Genomic DNA, 21,431 nt, shown 5'->3' on the forward strand with positions numbered 1-21,431 from the left:
TTTGTACCAAAAATTTGGGTCTACATTTTATACTAGACAGAAGAGAGTGGATTGGCTGTGAGCCTTTCCCTCTGTGATCATTTCTAAGCATTTCTAAACTGAGGATTAGTAGCAAATTCTTTTCCTTCTGGCTTTGTTCAGGAATGGTTTCAACGAGGGTATTTTTAGGAAAGTTGATTCATTTTCTGTATTGAAATTATGTGTTCAGTGCTACTGTAAAATAGGCTGAAATCTTTTCAAAGGTAGTGGGAGATGAGTGAAGATGAGTCATGTGAAATCCTTGGAGACATGGGTTGGTTTTGCTGGTTTATTTTCTCAGAATGACAAGATTTGAGAGTTCTGTCATCAGTGGCTTCCAGTGGTTGAAGGTATCACTGTGGAGGGTAAGAGAGAAGAAAGCATGGGAATCATCCCACATCACAGGGACAGTGGTTGAATACAGGGTCTCAGACAACTGGGATCTTGACCCAGTGTCGTTGTTATGCAGAAAGTTGAATTCATTACCTGAATTTCATCCTTGGTAAGATCTGATTCTTCTGTGAGAAAAGTTAAATATAATAAGCTGATGATTTAAATGATAAGCGAGGCAGAGTTGGTGAAAGCTGTTTGCAAAGTTTTGAAGATAGTGGTTAGTGCTTAGACAAGCAAACTAATTAATGACACGCTAAGATGTAGTTCTTCAGAAGTGGATGGTACAGGTTTTCACTGCGAGGTTTGGAAAGCTCATCATAGCAACATGCTTAAATAGCTGCAGAATTATACAGTATAAATTGAACTTCATCTTCTTCCTAGAAAAGGAAAGGCTGTCATTTGTACATCTTTCAAGAACTAATGCAGAATGATGGATCATGTAAGAAGTAACATGTCCTGAATATTCTGACTCGTACTGCATAGTCGTGCAGTTCTAGTTGTTTGTAGACCTTTATGAGTAGTTTCCCTTGAGTGTACGTCTTGTAAATACGGCAGAGGGAGGTAGGTTGTGTTTATGCAAACTGGATTACTACAGTGTATTTAAAAGACACGGTTAATGCAATCTCTGTTAAAGAAGGAACACCTGTGTTGGATTTGGTTGTGGGGTTTTTGTGGTCGTTTTTAATATGAAGTGAGGCATGAACTCCTTTCATGCTTTTAGTTAAAATACGTATATAATTGATTACAAAAAAAAGAAGTCTGTTCCTGATGCGAAAGAATGACAGATGAAAGAATAGCTCTTAGGATGCTGTAAGGTATCAAAAAATGGCAAATTTAGAATTTCTTTCTTTCTGAAGGAAACGTCCTTAATTCTGTTCTTTACAGCAAAATTGACTTCAGTAGAAAAATGTAGAATATTCTCAAACATAAATAACTAGCAAGGTAAGTTGTATTAGTCCTGAGTTTTTGGATTAAATCCCTGTCCTTCAGCCTTGCAATGCTAAACTGTTGCTTGATTCAGCAGATATTAAATATTAATGCCTTTTATCTAGAGAGGAAAGCTAATGAAATACTGGCATGCTGCGTGCCACCAAATCTGTGAAATACGACTCTGGTGTGCTCAGGCACACCAGAAAGAAGTCTAGAAGTAGACAGAATAACTTTTTATTCCACATGTCATTTGTATTCTCAATAAATGATAAATATTTTTTGAAAATTATCAGAGCCAGAGTATCTTAGGCTTTTCTTAGAACTTTACCCTGAGACATTAGATTGGCAAAATATTTTTAGTAAATTTATACAGTTGAAGTAGAAATCTATTTTACCTTTTATTTGATACCATTATTTCTACCTTCTTCTGTAGTTACTCCAGCTAGGTTTCAGTTTAGGAGTTTGCATACTGAAAATATTGTCTTAAAATGTCTTTATGTAGTTCTCCAGACAAAATACCTTCTTCCAGAGGAATAGAAGGCAAGAACCTTCTCTGAGAGTTTGCAAGCTTGCAGTATCTCAGTCACAGAAGAGTGAGCATAAATGAACTGCAGAATCAGTTTCTTGATTTAAGTGATCAATTTAGTGAAAGTTTGGAATCTGAGTGATTAATGAGACAAATGAGTGCATGACAGGAGCATTCCTTTGTGCTGACAGGACAAATAGCTCCATCAAAGAGGAGCATGGTAACAGAAGGTTGGTAATTTAAGTCCAAATCCAAAAGCTCAACCTAATCAATGTATGTGTTAACCCAGCACATTTAGGAAGTTTAGCCCCAGAACAGTGCTGCATCTTCCATGTAGATAAATGAATTTTGTCTGTCTGTTGCAGGCCTACTTAGTCAAACTCTTATAAAATTAACCTCTCTGACATTGTTTTTTTGGTCTGTATGTGCAGAAAGTATTTGCTTGCTATTTTAGGCTATCATCGTAGAATCACAAAGTGATTTTGGTAGAAGAAGCCTTAAAGACCATCTGGTCCCAACACCCTGCCATGGGCAATGCCACCCAGCAGCTGAAGCTGCCCAGGGCCCCATCGAACTTGGCCTTGAGCACCTCCAAGGATGGAGCACACACAGCTTCTCTGGGCAGCTGTGCCACTGCCTTGCTGCCCTTATCATAAAAAAATTCTTCCTTATATCCAATCTAAATCTACCCACCTTCAGTTTTAAAGCCACTACTCCTTGTTCCATCTCTACATACCCTTATAAAAAGTTGTTCCTCATCTTTCCTGTACACCCCCATTAGCTACTGGAAGGCCACTATGAGGTCTCCCCAGAGCCTTCTCTTCCCCAAGCTGAGCAAGCCCAACTTCCTTACCCTATCTGCATAGGAGAGGTGCTCCAACCCTCTCATTATCTTTGTGGGCCTCCTCTGGACCTGCTCCAACAGCTCCATGTCCTTCTTATGTTGAGGGCCCTGGAGCTTATTGTAGTACTGCAGGCAGATCCTCATGAGAGAAGGGGCCAACCCTTCAGCCTGCTTGCCACGCTTCTTTTGATGTGCCCCAAGATACAATGAACCTTAACCCATGAACTTTTTTAAGGGAGAAAAAAAAAAAAAAAAAAAAAAAAGAAGAAAAACCCAGCAACCAAAAAAGATGGATTTTGAACATTAAAAAAAAACCCCAAAACCTGGAACATACAGAAAACATTTTAAAAATGAGCATAAAATACAAATAAATTAGTTATTAGTAGCAGATGCCATAGTTGTGGGGAAAAAAATGACTCTTTCTTTTCAGGTACTGTAGTTAATAAATTTTGCAGTTTTGTCTATTAAGTAGGCTGTCTGTCTTAAGCTGTCCAACATCCAGGAGTTGGAACAGATCTGTCTTAACCTAAACATGGATGCAGTTTGGATAGGGCTTAAATGAAACCCTCTTCTTGATGAAGGTTTTATTAGCAATTACTGTGAAAATTTTCCTCGTAGAGGAAGAAAAATCTTTGTTGATGGATCTCCCTTTGAGATTTTGTTATGGTCACAGTCCAGGGCAAAGTGGTTTCAGTTCAGTATGAGATGAAGAACTGCTGTGAAATGGAGTTGGGCTGATATTGTGGTAGAGGGTGATCAGTGTTCCTCACCTCAGAATGGTCATCAGTTGGGTGCCTCACACGTCGTCATAGTTACCGTGTTGTGTCTTGGAATGGAAGAGAAAAGTGAGTTGGTAATATTTTCAGATTCTCTGTTGAATGGGTTGCAGTGAAACTGACAAAAGGTTAAGAAAGCCAAGTGTTGGTTGTGCATGAAGGAGATCATGAGAAGAGATGTTGAAGAGATGAGCGACGTCTACATTGGTGATATCTGTAGAGTGTGCATGTAAGGAAATGGAACAGATGATCATGGATTATATGGAGATAAAATAAGAGACTCTAGCTGACATCTTTCATGTCACCAGAAGTGAGAATACTCAGTAGAAGACAGGCAAGCAATCACAACGTGATCTCAGATGGATCCGTAATTTTAGGAACTAGAAGTTTATTAACAGCTGAAAGATTAGGTACTGAGAATATCAAAATAACCCTACATTTGTAAAAACAAAAATTCAGTATACGACTCTGCTGATGGTCATGTGTTGATGCTAGAGAAAGAACAGAGTAGATCGCATACGTGTTGGTTTTTCAAAATTAAAGTGGCCTAACGTGGCTCAGGGAGGGGCTTCATGAGGCAGATGCTGTATCCACATGTTTGTGTTTAATACTATTTTATTTTTCTCTGTGTTTTTGTCATCCCATTTACACTTTTGGCTTCCATGTTGTGACAGTGAGTCTCACAGTTGTAGTTATGGTTTGTGGTGTAGTCATTTATTACGAACCTGGTGCCTGATTTCACAGTCTCGTATATTTCATTAACATGAACACCCAGTTACGTTAGAAACTTTACGATGGAGCCAGTCATGACAAAGCTGCCTCTCCACGCAAGCCTTTCTGCAGTTATTCACTGTGGGATTTCCTTTTACGTGTAGGAGATAAAGTATTTATTATTTGGCTGCCTGCTGATAGAATAGCCTGTGTGGACAGCTAGTAGGTTTTATCCTGGTCACAACTGCTGTGTCCTGATGGTAAATGAAGTTGTTTCCTGGGCATTTCAAAATAAACATCTGATTACTCGGAACAAAATGCTCCATCTGTCGCACGCACACCATTACACGCCCTTTGCTGTAAATGCTAATGGATGACTTCAAGGTGCACGTCCTGGGACCAAGACCCACCCTCCTAGAGCTCAACAGCAAAACTTTTTTGGACTGATAAAATCCAGCCTTCCATCCCCAAATAATGGCCAGATGCTTCATTATCTCACTTCATAGGCAAAAGCTCAGCGTGTACCTGGCAGCCTTCACTCTCAGTTAAGATGCTGACGTACTGTAATGACCACCAAACATGCTGCTTTCCTGGTAGGCCCAGACCACGAACAGATTTCACGCTAGTTTATAGATCTAATAAGAGCCAAATTGAGAGACTTTATCAAAACCTGGGAAAGTTCTTTTGAACTGCAGACAGAAAAAGGTTCCTGCTTGTTGGGTGTTGGTGTGAAGCGAGGGTTTGCAATGAGTGCTGAGTAACCTGATCTTTATCCTTTGTTTGTCTTTTTCTAGGAGAAGCTCTGCCTACCACATCACATCCTAGAAGAAAAGGGCTTGGTAAAAGTGAGCATAACAGTTCAAGCATTGCTAGATGTAACCACAGTGAAACAAGCTTTATTCACGTGAAACTACTCTCTCTGCTGTTACCAGCTCCACTGTGCCATCAAAGAATCAAATCACTGCCCGTCTTTACAGACTGCATTGAAAAAAAACAGTGCTCCAAGAGTATTCTGATACTTCTGATTTTAAAATCATCTTTGAGACCGTACACGTGCATCCAACTACAAACCAGAGACTAAAAGAAAACATTTTATAGAGCACATTGGGGCCTCACTGCTTTTCTAGCTCGCTTTGTACAGTACTTACTGAAACAGCCACCTCTGCCACGTAAAAATGTGTGGAGTACACAGCTGTCTTGCAGCAAGATACCTTCGTATTATTAAACTAAGAATCCTCATAATCATTTTTGGAGGGAGGGAGAGTAAGTCAGACTTGTGCCACATCAGGTTTTTCTGCAGTTGCTTCGGGCTATTGCCTTTTAAAAATATCCAGACACAAAAATATTTATATAAATGTTATTTATTAGTGAGTTGTTATTCATCCTTTGGATGCAAAATGTAAATTAGGAAACTGTATTTTATTACTGCTTTTTTTGTGGTTAAACACTTTATTTTAATATAAATGTTTAGTTATTTTTTATTCTACTAGGGGTGCGGTAGCTCTAGATCTCCATACATTGTATTTTCTAACTCCTAAGAGCAAAAGCAAACCAAGTAGGTGCTTCAGTTCGAAGAACAGCTCGCTGGAATGGCATTCTTTAATTTTCAATGTGTGGAACATCGATGAAAGTTTGTCTGCATTCCGTTTCTTTCCTACATTCCAGCAGCACTTTTCCCCCCAACCCACACACACACACACACACACACACACTTGATTCAATTGGCTGAAGCAGAGCACACCCATGACTTGTATATAGATGTTTAAAATAGGAAAGACGTAAACTTGAAAAAATAAATGTGAATATTTTTGATTGCTTATTTTACTATGCACAAGACATTTAACTTTTGCCACAACAAAATGAATGATGTGCATTAGGATCGTGTGTCTTGAAATAGGATTTTTGCACTGTAACTTGATTTTCTTTTAAAGACTACGGCACTACGGAACGAATAGAGCAGAGCACAAGAACGCTAACAGGTAGCCAAAATGTTTTTCCTCATTAATTCCTTCAAGAGGTGATAAAATCGTTAATACTGCCGAGGGCAGTCTTACATCTGACCTTCCAGCTGCTGGCTGCAGTGCTTCTCCCCGTTCACTGAAGTCATTGGGTTCCCCCTGAATCGAGCACAGCGTTCTGTAGTGGGACTGGAGGTCCGATCCTACAAGCATTCATGTCAGCAATAGGATAGAAGCTTCTCTTTCTTATTACTACTTTACGTCTTTTGAAAAGACTTTTCAGGAGCATCATTTATTATGAAAACATCATCTTTAGATCCACGAGTCCCAGCGCAGCCATTATCACAGTGTCTGGAACTTCCACTTTCTGTAGCTTGGATGGAGGCTGCAGGTGTGAGTTGGGTGGGCAGGGTGGGAGAGCTGCGTGTGGGGGAAGTTGAGCTGAGCCGCCAGCTCCGTGCTGCACGGGGGCTGTGGTTGGAAATAGGCACCATGATGGGAATGAGGCGATGCGGTGGGAGAACAAACAGGAAGAAAGCTGTGGAGAAAACTGTTGTGCAAGGACTTTCTGAAGGCACGACGCATACTTGTCGCTGCTGCACATCTAGGCTGAGTTACCTGCGTGTTTGCACAGGTGCTGCAGTTCAAAACAGCTGTGCTCCAATCGCAGACTTTCAGTCTATTGCGCAGTATTTGAATGCAGGCTGTGCCCTGTAACGCCACGGACTGCCAACGTCTGTACTGAGAGCAGCTTGTCAGAGTGGGCCTGCAGACACACAGTATGCCCAGGATAGCAGTTACTTCAACCAAAGCAGAAGCATTTATTTTATAGAGGGAACGGCGACTTAAAATGGCAATTTGGATTGGCAGCTATAGCATGTTGTTTCCTATCAAATGTACTGTGCACTTTACCGCTAAATTAAAATGTATTTTAATATTTTACAGAGCTGCACAAATATCTGTTTTGTCAAAAAGCACGAGCAATGTAAAGAGAAATACGTTTTCGAGGTAGAGTTTATCACATTTTAAAAAGCATTCAAAGATTGATTATAAAATAGGAATATTGATTTCTGCATCTCGAGGGATAAAATGCAGGTTTCCTGAGTATTTTTTTACAATGTATATATGGCACCATGAAGCTTTGTAATTATTATTTTGACAAATCTTGGTTTTTCATAATTAAAATTTTGTTTTTCCTCCTGACAGTGTCTTTCAGTATTTGCTCAAAGTTGGCTGTAAATAGCTCTACGTATTTTGTCATACGGCTTTTCTATGCAGTCTTAACCTGTATGGCTAAAAAGAGGATCTTCATGAGTCTTTGTACACTATTTGTACGTGCAATAAAACATGCATGGTGGATCTATCATACCCTAAGCAGTGAACATAATGTATATAGAAAATCCTTACTGTAGTTACAATTAAACTCTATCATTTGTAGAAACCACTTACTGGCTACCCCCTGGCTGGCAGTTTGTTGTAAAAGAGATGATGCTGAGAGCTGAACAGTGTGGGTGATGGAGGAGGTGACTGCGTGAGCCAAATAAAGGCACTGTAGAGCTCAACTAGGAATAGGATCCTGTTCCAGAATAGGAATAGTCCTATTAAACCTAAGAAACCTATAAACACACTGTAAGCCTTTTTCTTACTAAGAAAGGAGTGGAAGACAAACCACCTCCTTCAGCACAGACTGCTTCCTTTCTTAGAGCATCAGCCCTTGTGGTGTTTGTTAGCGTACAGAACAGGAAACCACAGTCTGCAGCTTAATTAAGCACCTTGACTGGTTGTGGCACTAATTGATGAAATGAACGCAGGTTTTCCGTTAGTGGAAGAGGCATACCGTTATTCACTGCCTTTGTCTAAGGTGTGCTAGAAACAGGCCTGAGTCCCAAATACTTACGTTCGTATTATTAAGATCTAATTAACTCACCTGCTAATCTTCTTCCTGACCAACAATGCACATTCACCTACATGGTGTTAAACTTTCAAGCATGCAAGAATATTCAAGATACTTTGAACATCAAATTAAGTGGGACTTGTATTTTATTAGCAGTGTAATCAGAAGAGCTGTATTCTACAGATGCTGCTTCAATACATGATTTCTGTACTGTTCAGCTGGATCCTTTGCCTCCCGCTGGTCAGACAGCACTCCCATTTCTGTAGTTCAAGCATTAAGGAACTTTGCATGGTGCTTGATGTGGTCATTGATAAAGGTAGCAATGAAAAAATAGCTGTGATCATAGCCCTAGAAGAACAACAATGAAGAAATCAGCAAATGCGTATAGCTCACGACAAAGCAATCATGCTACGCTGTCTTGTCAAGAAGTTAGTATCTCTTGTGTTTTCATCTGTTTTAAGAAATCAAAAAGACATAAATGTAAAACTGTAAAGGTGGAAAAATGTAAAATTGTCAGGGGGAAGTTCTTTACAGAGAGAGTGGTGAGGTGCTGGCACAGGCTGCCCAGAGAGACTCTGGATGCCCAGTCCCTGGAGGTGTTCAAGGCCAGGTTGGATGGGGCCCTGGGCAGCCTGGTCTGGTATTAAAGGTGGAGGTTGGTGCCCTGCGTGTGGCACAGGAGTTGGAGCTTCACGATCCTTGAGGTCCCTTCCAACCCTGGCCATTCTGTGATTCTGCAAAGCACACCTAACAAGTCAAGTATAGAAGAGCTCTAGGAAGATGAGCAAACTGTGTGCACCTTCACCTGCCCTCATCTGGGTGTGCAAGTTAGAGGTGGGTTGGGTTTGTGATCTTAAGGAACGTGGGCCTGGCAAAAATAAGAGCGAGGACTCTGAACTTCAGAAGAGTGCAATTCTGTTTGTTTACGGAATTACTGGATGGAATTCCATGGGAGACTGTCCTTAGGGATGGAGGAATGGCACAGAGCTGTCAGCTCCTGAGGGACACCTTTCTGAGAGTGCAGGAGCTTTCCATCCCTGAAAACCAAGCAGACGATGAAGGAAATGGGCACTGCTGAGGGAAAAGAAGGAAAATTACAGGCAATGAAAGCCAGGATGGGTGGGCCTGGGAAAAACACAGGGATGCCATCTGGATACGTAAGGATAGGATCAGGAAAGCCCAGGCACAGACTAAAGTGAATTTGGTGAGGGATGTGAAAAATAACAAGAAGGGCTGCTACAGGTATAATGGCCAGCTGAGGAAGGCCCAGGAGAGTCTACCTCCTCTGGTAAGTGAGAAGGGACAGCTGGCAACAACGGACATGGAAACTGCTGAAGTATTCAATGCGTTCTTTGCCCCACATGTCACTGACAGGCTTCCCACACCTCCTGCATCCCTGAACCTCTAGGTAGGGTTAGGGGAACAAAACTGAGACCGCCTCATGAGGCTGAAAATGTACGTTTGCCCAGAGAAGCTGTGGGTGCTCCATCCCTGGAGGCACTCAAGGTCAGGTTGGATGGGGCCCTGGGCAGCCTGAGCTGCTGGGTGGCACTGCCCAGGGCAGGGGTTGGGACTGGGTGGGCTTTAAGGTCCCCTCCAACCTGAGGCATTCTGTGAACAGCAGCATCAGCTACAGAGCAGGATGCAATATGAGAGAACAGTTCCCCTCACTGGTATTGTCCTAGTGCTAAATACGGGCTGTGACCTCACATCTTAAGTCTGAAGAGCTAACATAGCTCTTTTGCTATGTTAAAATAATAAAGAAACCTCTGAACTGTTCCCTTTCTGTCAGCACCAAATAGACCTTGTGGCACAGGGCTGTACAAAAGCCCTAGTGATAAACCAAAGAGGACAATCTTCAAGCTGTGGGGCGGCATGCTTACAAAGACTCCATTGCTCTCAGTGCGTTGCTGTTTTGGGTCACTGCACTGTAGGTCTTCAAGTGAATTTGATATTTCAAGCAATTCCATACCTCTCCTGTTGTACACTAACACTCGCAGCTAAATCACAAAGCTGAACGCAACACCCACAGCACAAATAAGGAATCCTGCAAAAACACAGCTGTCGCGTTGCTTTTACAGTGACTGTGCTTGGTACAGTCATTAATGCTGCCTCTGCAGCTTATCACTGGCAGGTTTAAGCGCAGCCAGCGATACCAGCACCAGATCCGTTTGAGAAGAGTGCGCTTATGACCCCACCTAGTGGTACAAGGCAGCAGAAACTGCAACGCCTTTTCCTCAGCCAGGGGCAGACAGGTCAATAAATGCACGCCCAGTGACAAACTACCTGCTGTGCACACACCCAACTCACACAGCATCTACCCAACAGCAGGGTCTGCAGAAGCAACTTGCCTGCTGCAGTCTGAAGACTACTGGGATTTTCCTCTCTGTGCAGGCGGCGATGAAGTTATCTGGCAGTAGCTGGCCTGCTGATAGGAACTGATCTTCTTTGCCTTGATCAATCAGGATGTCCAGGCGAGAGTCTGGGTAGGACTTCACAAGCTGTGTAGCATCGTATGCCTGCAGAAGTAAAAGGGAGGCAATGCTCATGTATGCGTGTTAGAATGGACTGAATTCACTGTGAGAAAACAATGGTAAGTGCAGAGTGCTGTGTTACACTGATCAAGACATCAAACTACAACTTGGAAGAGCAATCAGGCCCTCATGCACTACCCTGTCACTATACAGTGGTGGAACAAAAACAAAAAACGTGTGTTCAATGACAGAACAAGCCAGAGTGGTAGTATGGGTCCATTCTATGGCTTATGCTAACTACAGAAGTGTTTTCAGCAGATCCTCTGAACTAGGCACCTGATTTACAACATGTGGTCCTGCAGCAGGACAGCACAACGATGTACGCCCAAATAACGCAGCAACAAATATATTTGTGTGCTTGTAGCCTAGCAATTCTTATAAGACTGTTTTTATTTCTAAATTAGGGACCTAAAGCTAAAAACCAAACTCCTGGTTTAATCATGTTCTGTGGGATATCAATTTCCAAGTACCAAAGGGCTTCTCTGCAACTGCCTCTGCCAGGCTGCTCCTGCAGATACCACGAGGCTCATGAGACTCTGACCACGCTGTAGCACTGTCTTTCTTTTCAGGCTACCACAGTCTGAACACTGAAAACTCTGTTTTGGAGTGACAGACCATAGAGGGTCATTTAAAATTCTTAAACTCGTTAAATATTCTCATTACTTCCATGCATTATAGAAAGTCTCAGACTGCCCGTAATTCTTCTTAGCCTGTATTCTAAGACCTTCATAAAACATTCAGTCAGTTTGATGAGAGCTTTCTGTCTCGTTTGTCACAAGCACCACCAGGCAACAGCAAGACACACCCAGCAGAACTGTGCAATGTGCTGTGCATTCTCTTAAGCATGGATATAAAACAACACCATCAGCTCCTGGGCAACTCAAGAGTTTTGTTCCAGACATCTGCAGCAATGTAAGCACAGATCACTCATTCACGCATTAGTGAAGGCCTGCAAGTTGCAGCACATACCTCCCATTTGCTTACATCTGATCCCAGATATCCACCAAGGGCTTTCTTGCCCCACTGGCACTGCATAGGGTTGCAGATAGGAGAAAAAGCCGACACAGACTGTGTGGAAAGAGAGCACGAAAAAACAAAACACAACAGGAATTACCAAAAGCAATTTCTGATAACAATCAAACTGACAGTGTTTCAAAACAGCTTTAGAAAGCACTGCCAGAACTCTGACTCTGCCACCAGCCCTTTAATCTAAGTGCCATAACTATTACCCTGTTTCCCTATTCTGGGCAGCCTGGTCTGGTGGTTGGAGACCCTGCACATAGCAGGGGCTTGAAACCAGATCACTGTGGTCCTTTTCAACCCAGGCCATTCTATGATTCTGTTATTTGCTCTCCCTCGAGCCACAATGTTCACTTTCCTTTTTGCACACGAGCCAACCTTCAGAATGAAGGGTTAGCCACCCCATTCCATTGTATGCTGGATGTTGGACGTTGTCTTGAATTCCTTAAGCAGCTGATAAGCCTGTTGTGCATGGTGAGAGCACGGAACTATCTCACCTCCAACTCCATTCTGGAACATAGGAAAGGCCTGAGGCATGGAGCTCAGCCTGTCTGAGCCTGCAGCAGCGTCTCCTGAATTTAGCTAACTTAACTGAAGGATTAGGAGTCGGGAAACACGCATTTCAGAGCACAGGTGCCAGGGAGAAAAGTCCAACCTCTATTTTTTACATCCTTCTTTCAGATCTGTCCCTGGGCCCATCAATATTTCAACTCTTATGCCCTGCAAGAAATAGCAACCAACTATTTGAGCCATGGGCAGTTTCTTGAATTCTGGCATTTTCAGTAGTGTTTATTTCTTTTCGATAACACAACGAGTATTTGAGTGCCAACAGTGAAAACAAATTTCTGAACTACTGGCTCCACAAGATAAAGACAGAGCCAGCAAACAGCAATGCCTGATTCTCCTTCAGAAACACCCGAGGTAAGCATATCTCCAAAGAGAGCAATGAAGTTTCCCTCACGGGTATAAAAGGCAAATATGTTCCTGTCTATTTGATTTACCTTACAGTAGAAGAGGAATGCAACTTCAGATACCTCGTCCACTTGAAAATAAATAAATAAAATCAATCTTTAAGAGAGATGTTGCTCAGAGAGGTTGTGGATGCCCCATCCCTGGAGGCATTCAAGGCCAGGCTGGATGTGGCTCTGGGCAGCCTGGTCTGCTGGTTGGTGACCCTGCACACAGCAGGGGGTTGAAACTGGATGAGCACTGTGGGCCTTTTCAACCCAGGCCATTCTATGATTCTGTGCATATGAAATTATAGCTTTATAAATATATTTTGCTGATGACTCACTGATGATGTCTGTATGCCCAAAGACAGGATTTGAAAAGATATGGCAAATTGCACATCAGATTTCTAGACAATATTAGCAGCAGGAATTAACTGCAGACTAAAAAGAACCTGTTTATATTTACTTATTGGAAAATCTGAGCATTTTCAAATAGAAACCAAACTTTTCCTACCTTTTAAAACATTCTTTTTTAATTTTGCTATCAAATACAAATTCCAGAGCAGTGTTTCTGGCAATCTTCTATATTCTCATAGTAGGTATCAGTGAACTTCTACAGCTAAAGGAGTGTATATGTTTAACACTGTTACAGAACTTGGTGTTACGTTTTATTTCTTTACTCCTGTAGAGAATCTGCATTAGCCTGAGCATTCCTAGTATAGCATGTATGATATCTTACTTTGTACTTTCCAGGATTCTTCAGAGCAAGAATGAGAGCTCCATGACCTCCCATGGAATGCCCAAAAACAGACATCCGTTCAGGGTTGGTTGGAAAATTGGCATTTATCAGCTTAGGTAACTGTAAAGGAAGAGTGGAATAAAAACATTAAAGCAACTTCTGTATCTTTAGACAGAGAAGCATCTGATGAACTGACACATTTTAATGCCAGGAAGACACTGAAACCAAAGGCACATCTTTGGTTCTAGTCTAACATCTACGATCATGGTCTGAAAGCAAGTCTGACAGACTGTAAAACCAAAAGGAAACATTTCATCTACCAGCATTTTTTCCTGCAGCTTCACCAACAATACCACTACAACCCGGCAACAGAGTTACCTCATCTCTCACGTAGGAGTACATCCTATAGTTTGTTTTCCAAGGATCTTCAGTAGCATCCACATAAAAACCAGCACCGGTACCAAAATCCCAGCTTTCATCTTCTCCTTCAATATTGCAGCCACCTACCACGAAAACGGATTCTATCCTTAATATGTCACCACTATCAGATGTTCAGAGTAAGAGAATCTGTCACCCAAGTCAGAAACCCTGGACAGTAGTTTTTCAATCAATGTATCTCTACCCCTCCAACCAGTGGGACAACTCAGATTTTCACTCATTAATACAGTATTTTGAAGCATGCACACCTCCTCTTTTAAGACTGCAGCATAACAACACTGGCCATTCCCCCACCCTCCCTTTTTTTTTCCCCCCAAGCACACAACTCCCCTTTTTTTCAGTGCCCTGCACACTGTAACTGCCCATCAAACTTCTGTCACTCCCCTGAATAACTGCAGGATTGTGTTAGGGGAGTCTTTGAAAGGATAGATAACTGCAGGACAAGGGGAAATGGTTTTAAGTTGAGGGAGGAGAGATTGAGGTTGGATGTCAGGGGGAAGTTCTTTACAGAGAGAGTGGTGAGGTGCTGGCACAGGCTGCCCAGAGAGGCTGTGGATGCCCCATCCCTGGAGGTGTTCAAGGCCAGGTTGGATGGGGCCCTGGGCAGCCTGGTCTGGTATTAAATGTGGAGGCTGGTGGCCCTGCATGTGGCAGGGGGTTGGAGATTCATGATCCTTGAGGTCCCTTTCAATCCAAGCCATTCTGTGATTCTGTATCCTCTTTTCCAAAGTTACACTTTCAAACTGAATTTGCAGATGTCTCCTTGAAAGTCAGTACACCCCATCTCAAACTCTCCCTTTGATTAGCTGTGATTTTCGAGCCTAGTTTTCAGAACAGAATGTAATATTTCAAGCTATATGTGACAGGAAATAATGACCTCCCTTTCTCAAAGATGTTCCCAGTTTTTGCAATTCAACATTATGTGGGCTTTTACCACTGTCAGATCACACTACAAACCCACGTGTAATCCCTGTGACAATCCTTGCCAATTTGTGCAGATACCTGCCACCTCCCCACAGCATGCACATTTTTGCAAGGATCAAAGCTGAGTTTGCTGCAGAGAAGTGCCTTTGAACACCAAGTGATTTTCTAAATTAAAAGCCCAGCAGTGGCAGGGACTGTGGGTGCTCAAACAACTTGCTGGATATGAAGTCTTATCTTCAGTCCCTCAGGAATAGTCAGAAATTCCAAGTCCTGCCACTCAATGAAGGCAACAGTGATTCTGCTAAAAGAAACTTAGGAGAAACCCTGGAAAAATAAATTAGAAAAGGAACCAAAGCCCATTTGGTTCAGCAAATCTGTCTGGAAAAACAAATTGCTACAAAGAAAGGAAGGTACATTCTAACAGAGCAGGGCAGAGGGGCTGTAACTACAGGTAGCTCAGGTTTTTGTATTGGAAAGCTTTCTCTGATCTGACACAACTTCAAAACTAAGGTACAAAATGTACTCTGGAAAGCACATCACTCTCTTCCCCTAACACCTGCGTTGAGATCTGACATGCTAACTCTGGGGAGACAACAAAGGCGGCACTTTTCTGATACAGCACTCCTGAGACTTGAGCAGAACCTGATAAACACTGAACGTTGCACGCTGTGTCCCCACAAGACTGGATTTCAAGTAACTGCAGATCCACCACATGTCTCCCATAGCACACACAAGCTCAACCTTACACAGACAACAGCACATCGTTTCAAAAAGCCATTTCACGAGCAGTCTTGCAGGTGCACAGAAGCAAGCTCTGCTTTGCTTTTAACTTTTCTAGACAGCAAAACCCTCAGGAGACATTTACTTAATAGCCTACAGAAGACAGTATACAATGACAAGTAAATATGATAGCTTTGTGTGACAGTACAGGTAGGTTTTCTCATTTGTTTGGTTCTTTAAGCCCCAGCAAGCCACAAAGTACAAGCACTTCTGGTAACACATGCCTCTTTGCTGTCTATTTTTCCCTCTCTTCATTTTTGCTCAGTTCAATGGCCCCTTTGTTCTAGTTGTAGTGCCAACAATTAAAAGAGTTTCAAATGCAAAGCTTTTAGCAGCATGCTATTAAGCAGGCATGTATTAACCCCATCTAGGCTGGAACCAGGGCTCGGGTGCAGCATGGTGCTAGCTCAAGGCATGGCAGATAAGCTTAAGGGTTCTGAGACATTGGCTGAACACAGTTCTGTGAACAGAGAAAACCATGCAGCCACGCTTTCCACAGTGATAAAGGAATTTGAGAACAGGTTTCAAGATAGCCAAAAAAAATCACCATTTTTCTGGTTTATTTGTGGCCCCATTTGCAGTCCACATAAATACATTATTTCTGAATTTTCATATGGAATATAATGACTTGCAATCAAAAATCTGATCACATCTCCTTACCAGACTTTCATAAGCCCTACCTTAGCAGAGAGAAATACCCCTCCCTTCACAGTCACACCTCATTCATGTTGAGCAGCCTTCACAGATGCAGTCCTAGGCAACTCTTCACTCAGTGCAGCTCAAGCAAACCAAACAGCTGGACACCCATGCTATTAAGAACACTGATGACTCAATCCAGCTAATGGAAATCAAACTGCCATTCAGGTGGGCAACAAACTTTGTAGCAAACAGCAGTGCTTCACTCTTTTGACAATAAAGACAGCAGACTTCAATCTGAGGGCTGAATTATCTTCTATAACTCGTGAAAACTTACGTGGGCTTGTGTCTGGTGCAACTACAATAAGGCCATGCTCAGCTGCAGCTTGCTGAAAACCTGCTTTTGTTATAAAATTCTGCTCTGTGCAAGTTAACCCTAGAAGAAAGAAAATATATGTTTTGTTACACATTGCCCATAGCATTTCAATTTCCAAAATCCTTCTGACTTCAGAAAAGTTTCTAAAAAATAGAAGGGATTCCTATTGCCATAAACATGCAGGCCACAGTAGCTTAAATATGTTGAAGGTTATCTCTCTAAAATCCTAATGTTACTTACCTGAGAGCCAATACAGCACAGGACACTTTCCAGTTTCTGCTTTTGGAGGCAAGTAGATTCCAAATCTCATTTTGCATTTTAGCTCTGTGCTGTAGCAATAAAACAGTCCTTATTACCAGCAGTATGCCATTAGCAAGGTTGATAACATCAAGAAAGCAGAATCAGTGCATTTCATTCAAAGACAGACATGAAAAAACGAATGCCTCTCTGTTCATCTCCATCAAACAGTGAGAACGCATCCCTTTTGCCTCTCTGCTCACAGCACTCTGTAAGAGTGCATGGAAGGAAAATACCCAGTAGAGGGAACTGAACTTTGTACAGACAGTGACAACTCCAGTAATGGAGCTCAAACTTTGGATTTCTTCCTGGCAGCCTGTGAAATGGTGTTTTGCCTTTTTGTTCTGTACTACATGGTGGAAGAGATCTTAGAAATTCACATTCATAGGCTGCACTACTTCAGAAGTCTCTGGAATTGTCAGGATATCCTTATAATCGTGCTCTCCACGGCAGCGATAGGAATGAGCATCTACAGGACGTCAACTGTCGATATGCTCCTGAAGGAGCTACTAGAAGATCAGGATTCACTCCCCAATTTTGAACCCTTGGCATATTGGCAAATACAATTCACCAATGTTGCTGCAGTCACTGTGTTTTTTGTCTGGATTCAGCTTTTCAAGTTTGTTAACTTCAACAGAAGATGAGTCAGTTGTTCACAACCATGTCTCACTGTGTCAAAGACGTCATTGGCTTTGCAATTATGTTTTTCATATACTGATTTCCCTTCTCAGGTCGGCAGCATTTCAGTACAGTAAAGACATTAAACATTAGCAGAGGAATACAGGAAGGCAGACAAAACTATAGGCAACATCCCCTGCTGAAATACAGCTGTTAGTGAGAACACACAGTTTGCCTGCAGACCAAGGACATGGGCAGCAATGAGATCCATTCACTGCCCTAATGAACACCTTGGTTTACTTCTGTAATGTTTACCTGTCGTGTTCAAACACCTTCTGGAAACCCTCAAAGCATTTGTTGCTAGAAACCTGTTTCAGTGCCATGGTCTTAACTGTTAAAAGAAAAAGGAGCAAGTTAAATCTGAAAATAAAGCATTCCAGGCCTTGGCTCATACTAAAGTTACAGGAGCTGAGTAAACGAATATAATCCCCCATCCCTGGAGGCATTCAAGGCCAGGCTGGATGCGGCTCTGGGCAGCCTGGTCTGCTGGTTGGTGACCCTGCATGTAGCAGGGGGTTGGAACTCGATGATTATTGCGGTCCTTTTCCACCCAGGCCATTCTATGATCCTTCCATGAATTTAAACCATCTTTAGTACCACGGTCTCTTCCGAAGATTCTCTCACAAACCCTTTCCTGACCTCTCATAACTTCCTATTTCCAGCTTTATTTACCTTTTTTTCGTGTTATTTATTTACACTGAGGGTCGCTCCCACCGCCCCACAAAAAAAAAAGCAACCACAAACTGAGCAACGCCAGAGCGCGTCCTCAGAGTCCAAAGGGCAGCGCTCAGCCCCAGAACGCGCCACGACAGGAGATCCGTCCCGCCAGGCCCGTGTGTTTTCCTTTCCAGCCCCGAGGGGCTGGACTTCCTGAAGGAAACCGCAAGGCCCGCCGACGAGCACAGCCGCAGGCAGCACTCGCTCCCTTCTGTCCCTCCGCAGCCGAGCTGGAAAGCCCGCACGGCGCCGCCGCGGCCCCCTCTATCCCTTCCCCCGCCCTGGCGGCCCCGCGCCCCCCTCCCTTACCTCAGAGGAGCGGGGGGCCGAGAGGCGCAGCAGCGAAGGAAGGGGCGGCTCCTGGGCGGGCGCGACCTCCCGTTGCCCCGCCTGCACGCCGGTTCACGCCCCTCATGTGGCTTCGCGTTCCGGTCCTTCACCGCCTTCGCTGTAAGATGTTTCCTATGTCCGAGCTAAATCTGTCCTCTTTGAGGTTGAAGCCATTCCCCCTTGTTCTGTCACTACAGACGCTGTCTGTCCCCTTCTTTCCTGTAGCTCCCCTTTAGATTCTGAGAAGCTGCTCTCAGGTCATCTCAGAGCCTTCTCCAGGCTGAACGGCCCCGGCTCTCCGCCTGTCCTCGCAGGAGGGGGGTTCGATCTCTCAGATAACTTCATTAAGTCTGAAATATTTTACCTCTGTCGTACTTTCTGTCCGCTTGGAGATCACACGCACACACACACACACAGAGGGTATTTGACATTACTTTTATCTGTTCATATTTCAAATTATTCTAAATTATTCCCACCTCTTACCGTTCATAGGTCATGTTATTATTATTTTTTTTTAATTTGCAATTAAACATGCACGTCAGATACTAAAAAACAAGGTCCTCAGGAAAGCCTTCTTGCTCTATTTAGTCTTCTAGCACAGACTTTATTAGCAGTGATTATTTTTGCCCATGGCACTTTGAAGTCTGATCATCTGTTACTTTGTCGATGTGACAATTCTTCTCTATTTATAATCCCTCATTTTAACAACACAGGGTACTGCCAACTTTGTCCTCCCATTACTTTTTGCTCTTCTCAGCAGAGCTGATAAATCCATCTGTATTGCAGCTGCTGGACCTTGGACCTTGGCTACTCATTCCGCATTCACAATTGCTTTTCCAGTCCTGTCTTTGTACATTGATATATCTCATCCAAATCTGTATCTGGACTGTCTGAACTTCCTTCTCAGTTTTTCTTTTGCAAGCTGGACTTAACTTGCCTTTAAGGAAATTAACAGTTCTTCATTAGCTTTTCTACAACACTCTCCCCTTTTCTTCTTCCTTCTCTATCTATGCATGTTTTGTTAGTTTTTTAATGCCCTCGTCTTGTTACCAAGGTATTGCCCAGTTAGTTTGTTACTTGATCCAAACTTCAGCCAGGCTATTTTCTTTCCCATACATATAGTCAGCAGTCATTACATACATCTCATTTTGGATGGTATCTGCAGTTGTTTTTAGCTATTTCTCTCTTGGCAGTATAAAACCTGCCTATTTCAGCACTGATGCTGATAAGATTTTGATTTCCTATCCAAACCTCTTAGATAACCTCCATTCAATTTGTTCCCATTTCAGAGTGATATATTCAGAAGCATCCAACTGGCAGCCCACTGATGAGCTTACCCGACCTCTCCCATCCCCCTGACGTCAGGACTTTATTATTTTGTATGTCTTTTCAGACAGAAATAACCCCCTAGGCCAATAATGTGTTGCAGCCCTCCAGAGGACCGTTTTCATGACATGCAGCTGAGTGTGTGCTGGGTCTGAGAACTCGTAAAGTGGAAAACACACCAGGATAATTTGGTGAACAGAGCTGCCAAGCTGGTGCAGTCTGTTCTGTGCTCTTTGTATAGATCTTGTTAGTACCCTAGGTTATGCACATTTGTTTAACCCCAATGCAGTTTCTGTATCTTTAGAGACTGTGCCTGACAGTGCCTGCAGCTGTCACCACTCAACTGATTTTGGTATTGTTCTGTGTTTCATTTCAGACTATCTATAAAAGATGTGAAATGGGCATCCTGTCCATCGTCAAATGGTGAAACCACATAAATCATTTCTTCATATGGTGCAGCATGGCAAATAGTAGAAGGAAAAATATTAAAAAGATGGTCAGAAATTTGCTGTTGAGATTCTCATGGATCGTGTATTCTTGCCTTATGTGTTACAACTGTATTCCAAGCATAAGACATACTTTAACATATTTGCTGTATGTTCCCTCTTTCAGCACTTTCAACCATTTAATCACTGATTAATTCTGACTTTTCACCACATTTTGACTTTTCACCACATTTTAAACATACTTTTGGTACCTGTTATTATGAAATCTACCACCAGCTTCATCCCAATCAAAGTAATTTGCAATAAAGATTGCAGCAAGAAACTTATACATTGTAGGCAAGCAACTCGTATGCCATAAGTGTGTAGTACCAAATTCAATTCTTCCATCTTCATTTCAGTACACACGGCCATTCCCTCTGCCATGTACCTGAGTACATACTTTTCTGAGGCTTTTGTAGTGGTAGTTTGGATTAAAGATGTTACTTGCTAATCTCTTTTACCTAATAGCTGTCAATTCCATCTCCTGCTAGGGCTTCTCATATATATATATTTTTTTTCTTAGCTTTTTTGCATGTGATCTCATTATCTCTTTGTGTGAGGGCTGTGTTACACCCTCCAGAGAGCTGTTTTTGTGGCATATAGCTGCCATGAAAACATGCAACAACACAGATATAGCAATCTCATATAGCAGTTGTTCATAATTTAGTAATTTATGATAGTAGTGCCATACTTTCTAAATTGCCTTGAATTAATATTATCCTATTGGTCATTTTGAAGCAGCATATATGGATGTTAACAGTATTATTCCTCAGTGTATTTCAAGCTGATTGTACTGACGTATTCAAGTATTGCTTCAAGTATTCAGCTTTTCAAGGCAGAAGCTTTACACAGGGAGAATTTATCTGCCACTTCATTATTATTGATTTATTTTCCAATTTCCCCCTCTTTATCATATCCATCTATCTTACTTTTTGTCTAAAATAGAAGTGAGATCTCCTAAAGCGTATTTCCTTCTCTTTCCTTCCTTACTGTCAAGATTTCACATTGGTGTAACTTGTGATGTTATTTAACTTGCCCAAGCTGTTTCTTCTCCACCAAAGCCCATTGCAGAGGCTGGAGACTAAACACCCTCAGTTATTTTGTCTGCTTCTATTACAGTTTTTTTCTTCTTTTCTCCATTTCTTGCTTGT

At 42.4% G+C, this 21,431-nt stretch overlaps 2 protein-coding genes across 5 annotated transcripts in view; one reads left to right on the top strand and one right to left on the bottom strand.

Moving 5' to 3' along the window:
- Positions 1–7,524, top strand: part of LRCH1 (leucine rich repeats and calponin homology domain containing 1) — a 119,125-nt gene extending 111,601 nt beyond the window's left edge. For 3 of the 4 annotated variants that reach the window (XM_052664546.1, XM_052664552.1, XM_052664553.1), the window contains one exon: positions 4,993–7,524. In XM_052664546.1, the coding sequence (XP_052520506.1) occupies positions 4,993–5,106 (114 nt within the window). In that variant the 3' untranslated portion in view covers positions 5,107–7,524. The remainder of the gene's footprint in view (positions 1–4,992) is intronic. The other variant, XR_008201929.1, reaches the window with a different exon arrangement.
- A 649-nt stretch (positions 7,525–8,173) lies between these two features.
- On the bottom strand, positions 8,174–18,567 carry ESD (esterase D). Its single transcript, XM_052664613.1, has 9 exons — positions 18,449–18,567; positions 17,678–17,753; positions 16,688–16,776; positions 16,409–16,507; positions 13,672–13,796; positions 13,294–13,413; positions 11,554–11,652; positions 10,402–10,569; positions 8,174–8,398 (listed from the first exon to the last, which is right to left on the bottom strand). Exons 2-9 carry the CDS (start codon positions 17,743–17,745, stop codon positions 8,318–8,320), a joined length of 849 nt encoding a protein of 282 aa, XP_052520573.1. The 5' UTR covers positions 17,746–17,753; positions 18,449–18,567; the 3' UTR covers positions 8,174–8,317.
- Positions 18,568–21,431: the final 2,864 nt, after the last annotated feature.

The sequence above is a fragment of the Tympanuchus pallidicinctus genome, unplaced genomic scaffold (genome assembly GCF_026119805.1).
Source record: "Tympanuchus pallidicinctus isolate F22 unplaced genomic scaffold, pur_lepc_1.0 scaffold6, whole genome shotgun sequence".
NCBI classification, from domain to species: domain Eukaryota; kingdom Metazoa; phylum Chordata; class Aves; order Galliformes; family Phasianidae; genus Tympanuchus; species Tympanuchus pallidicinctus.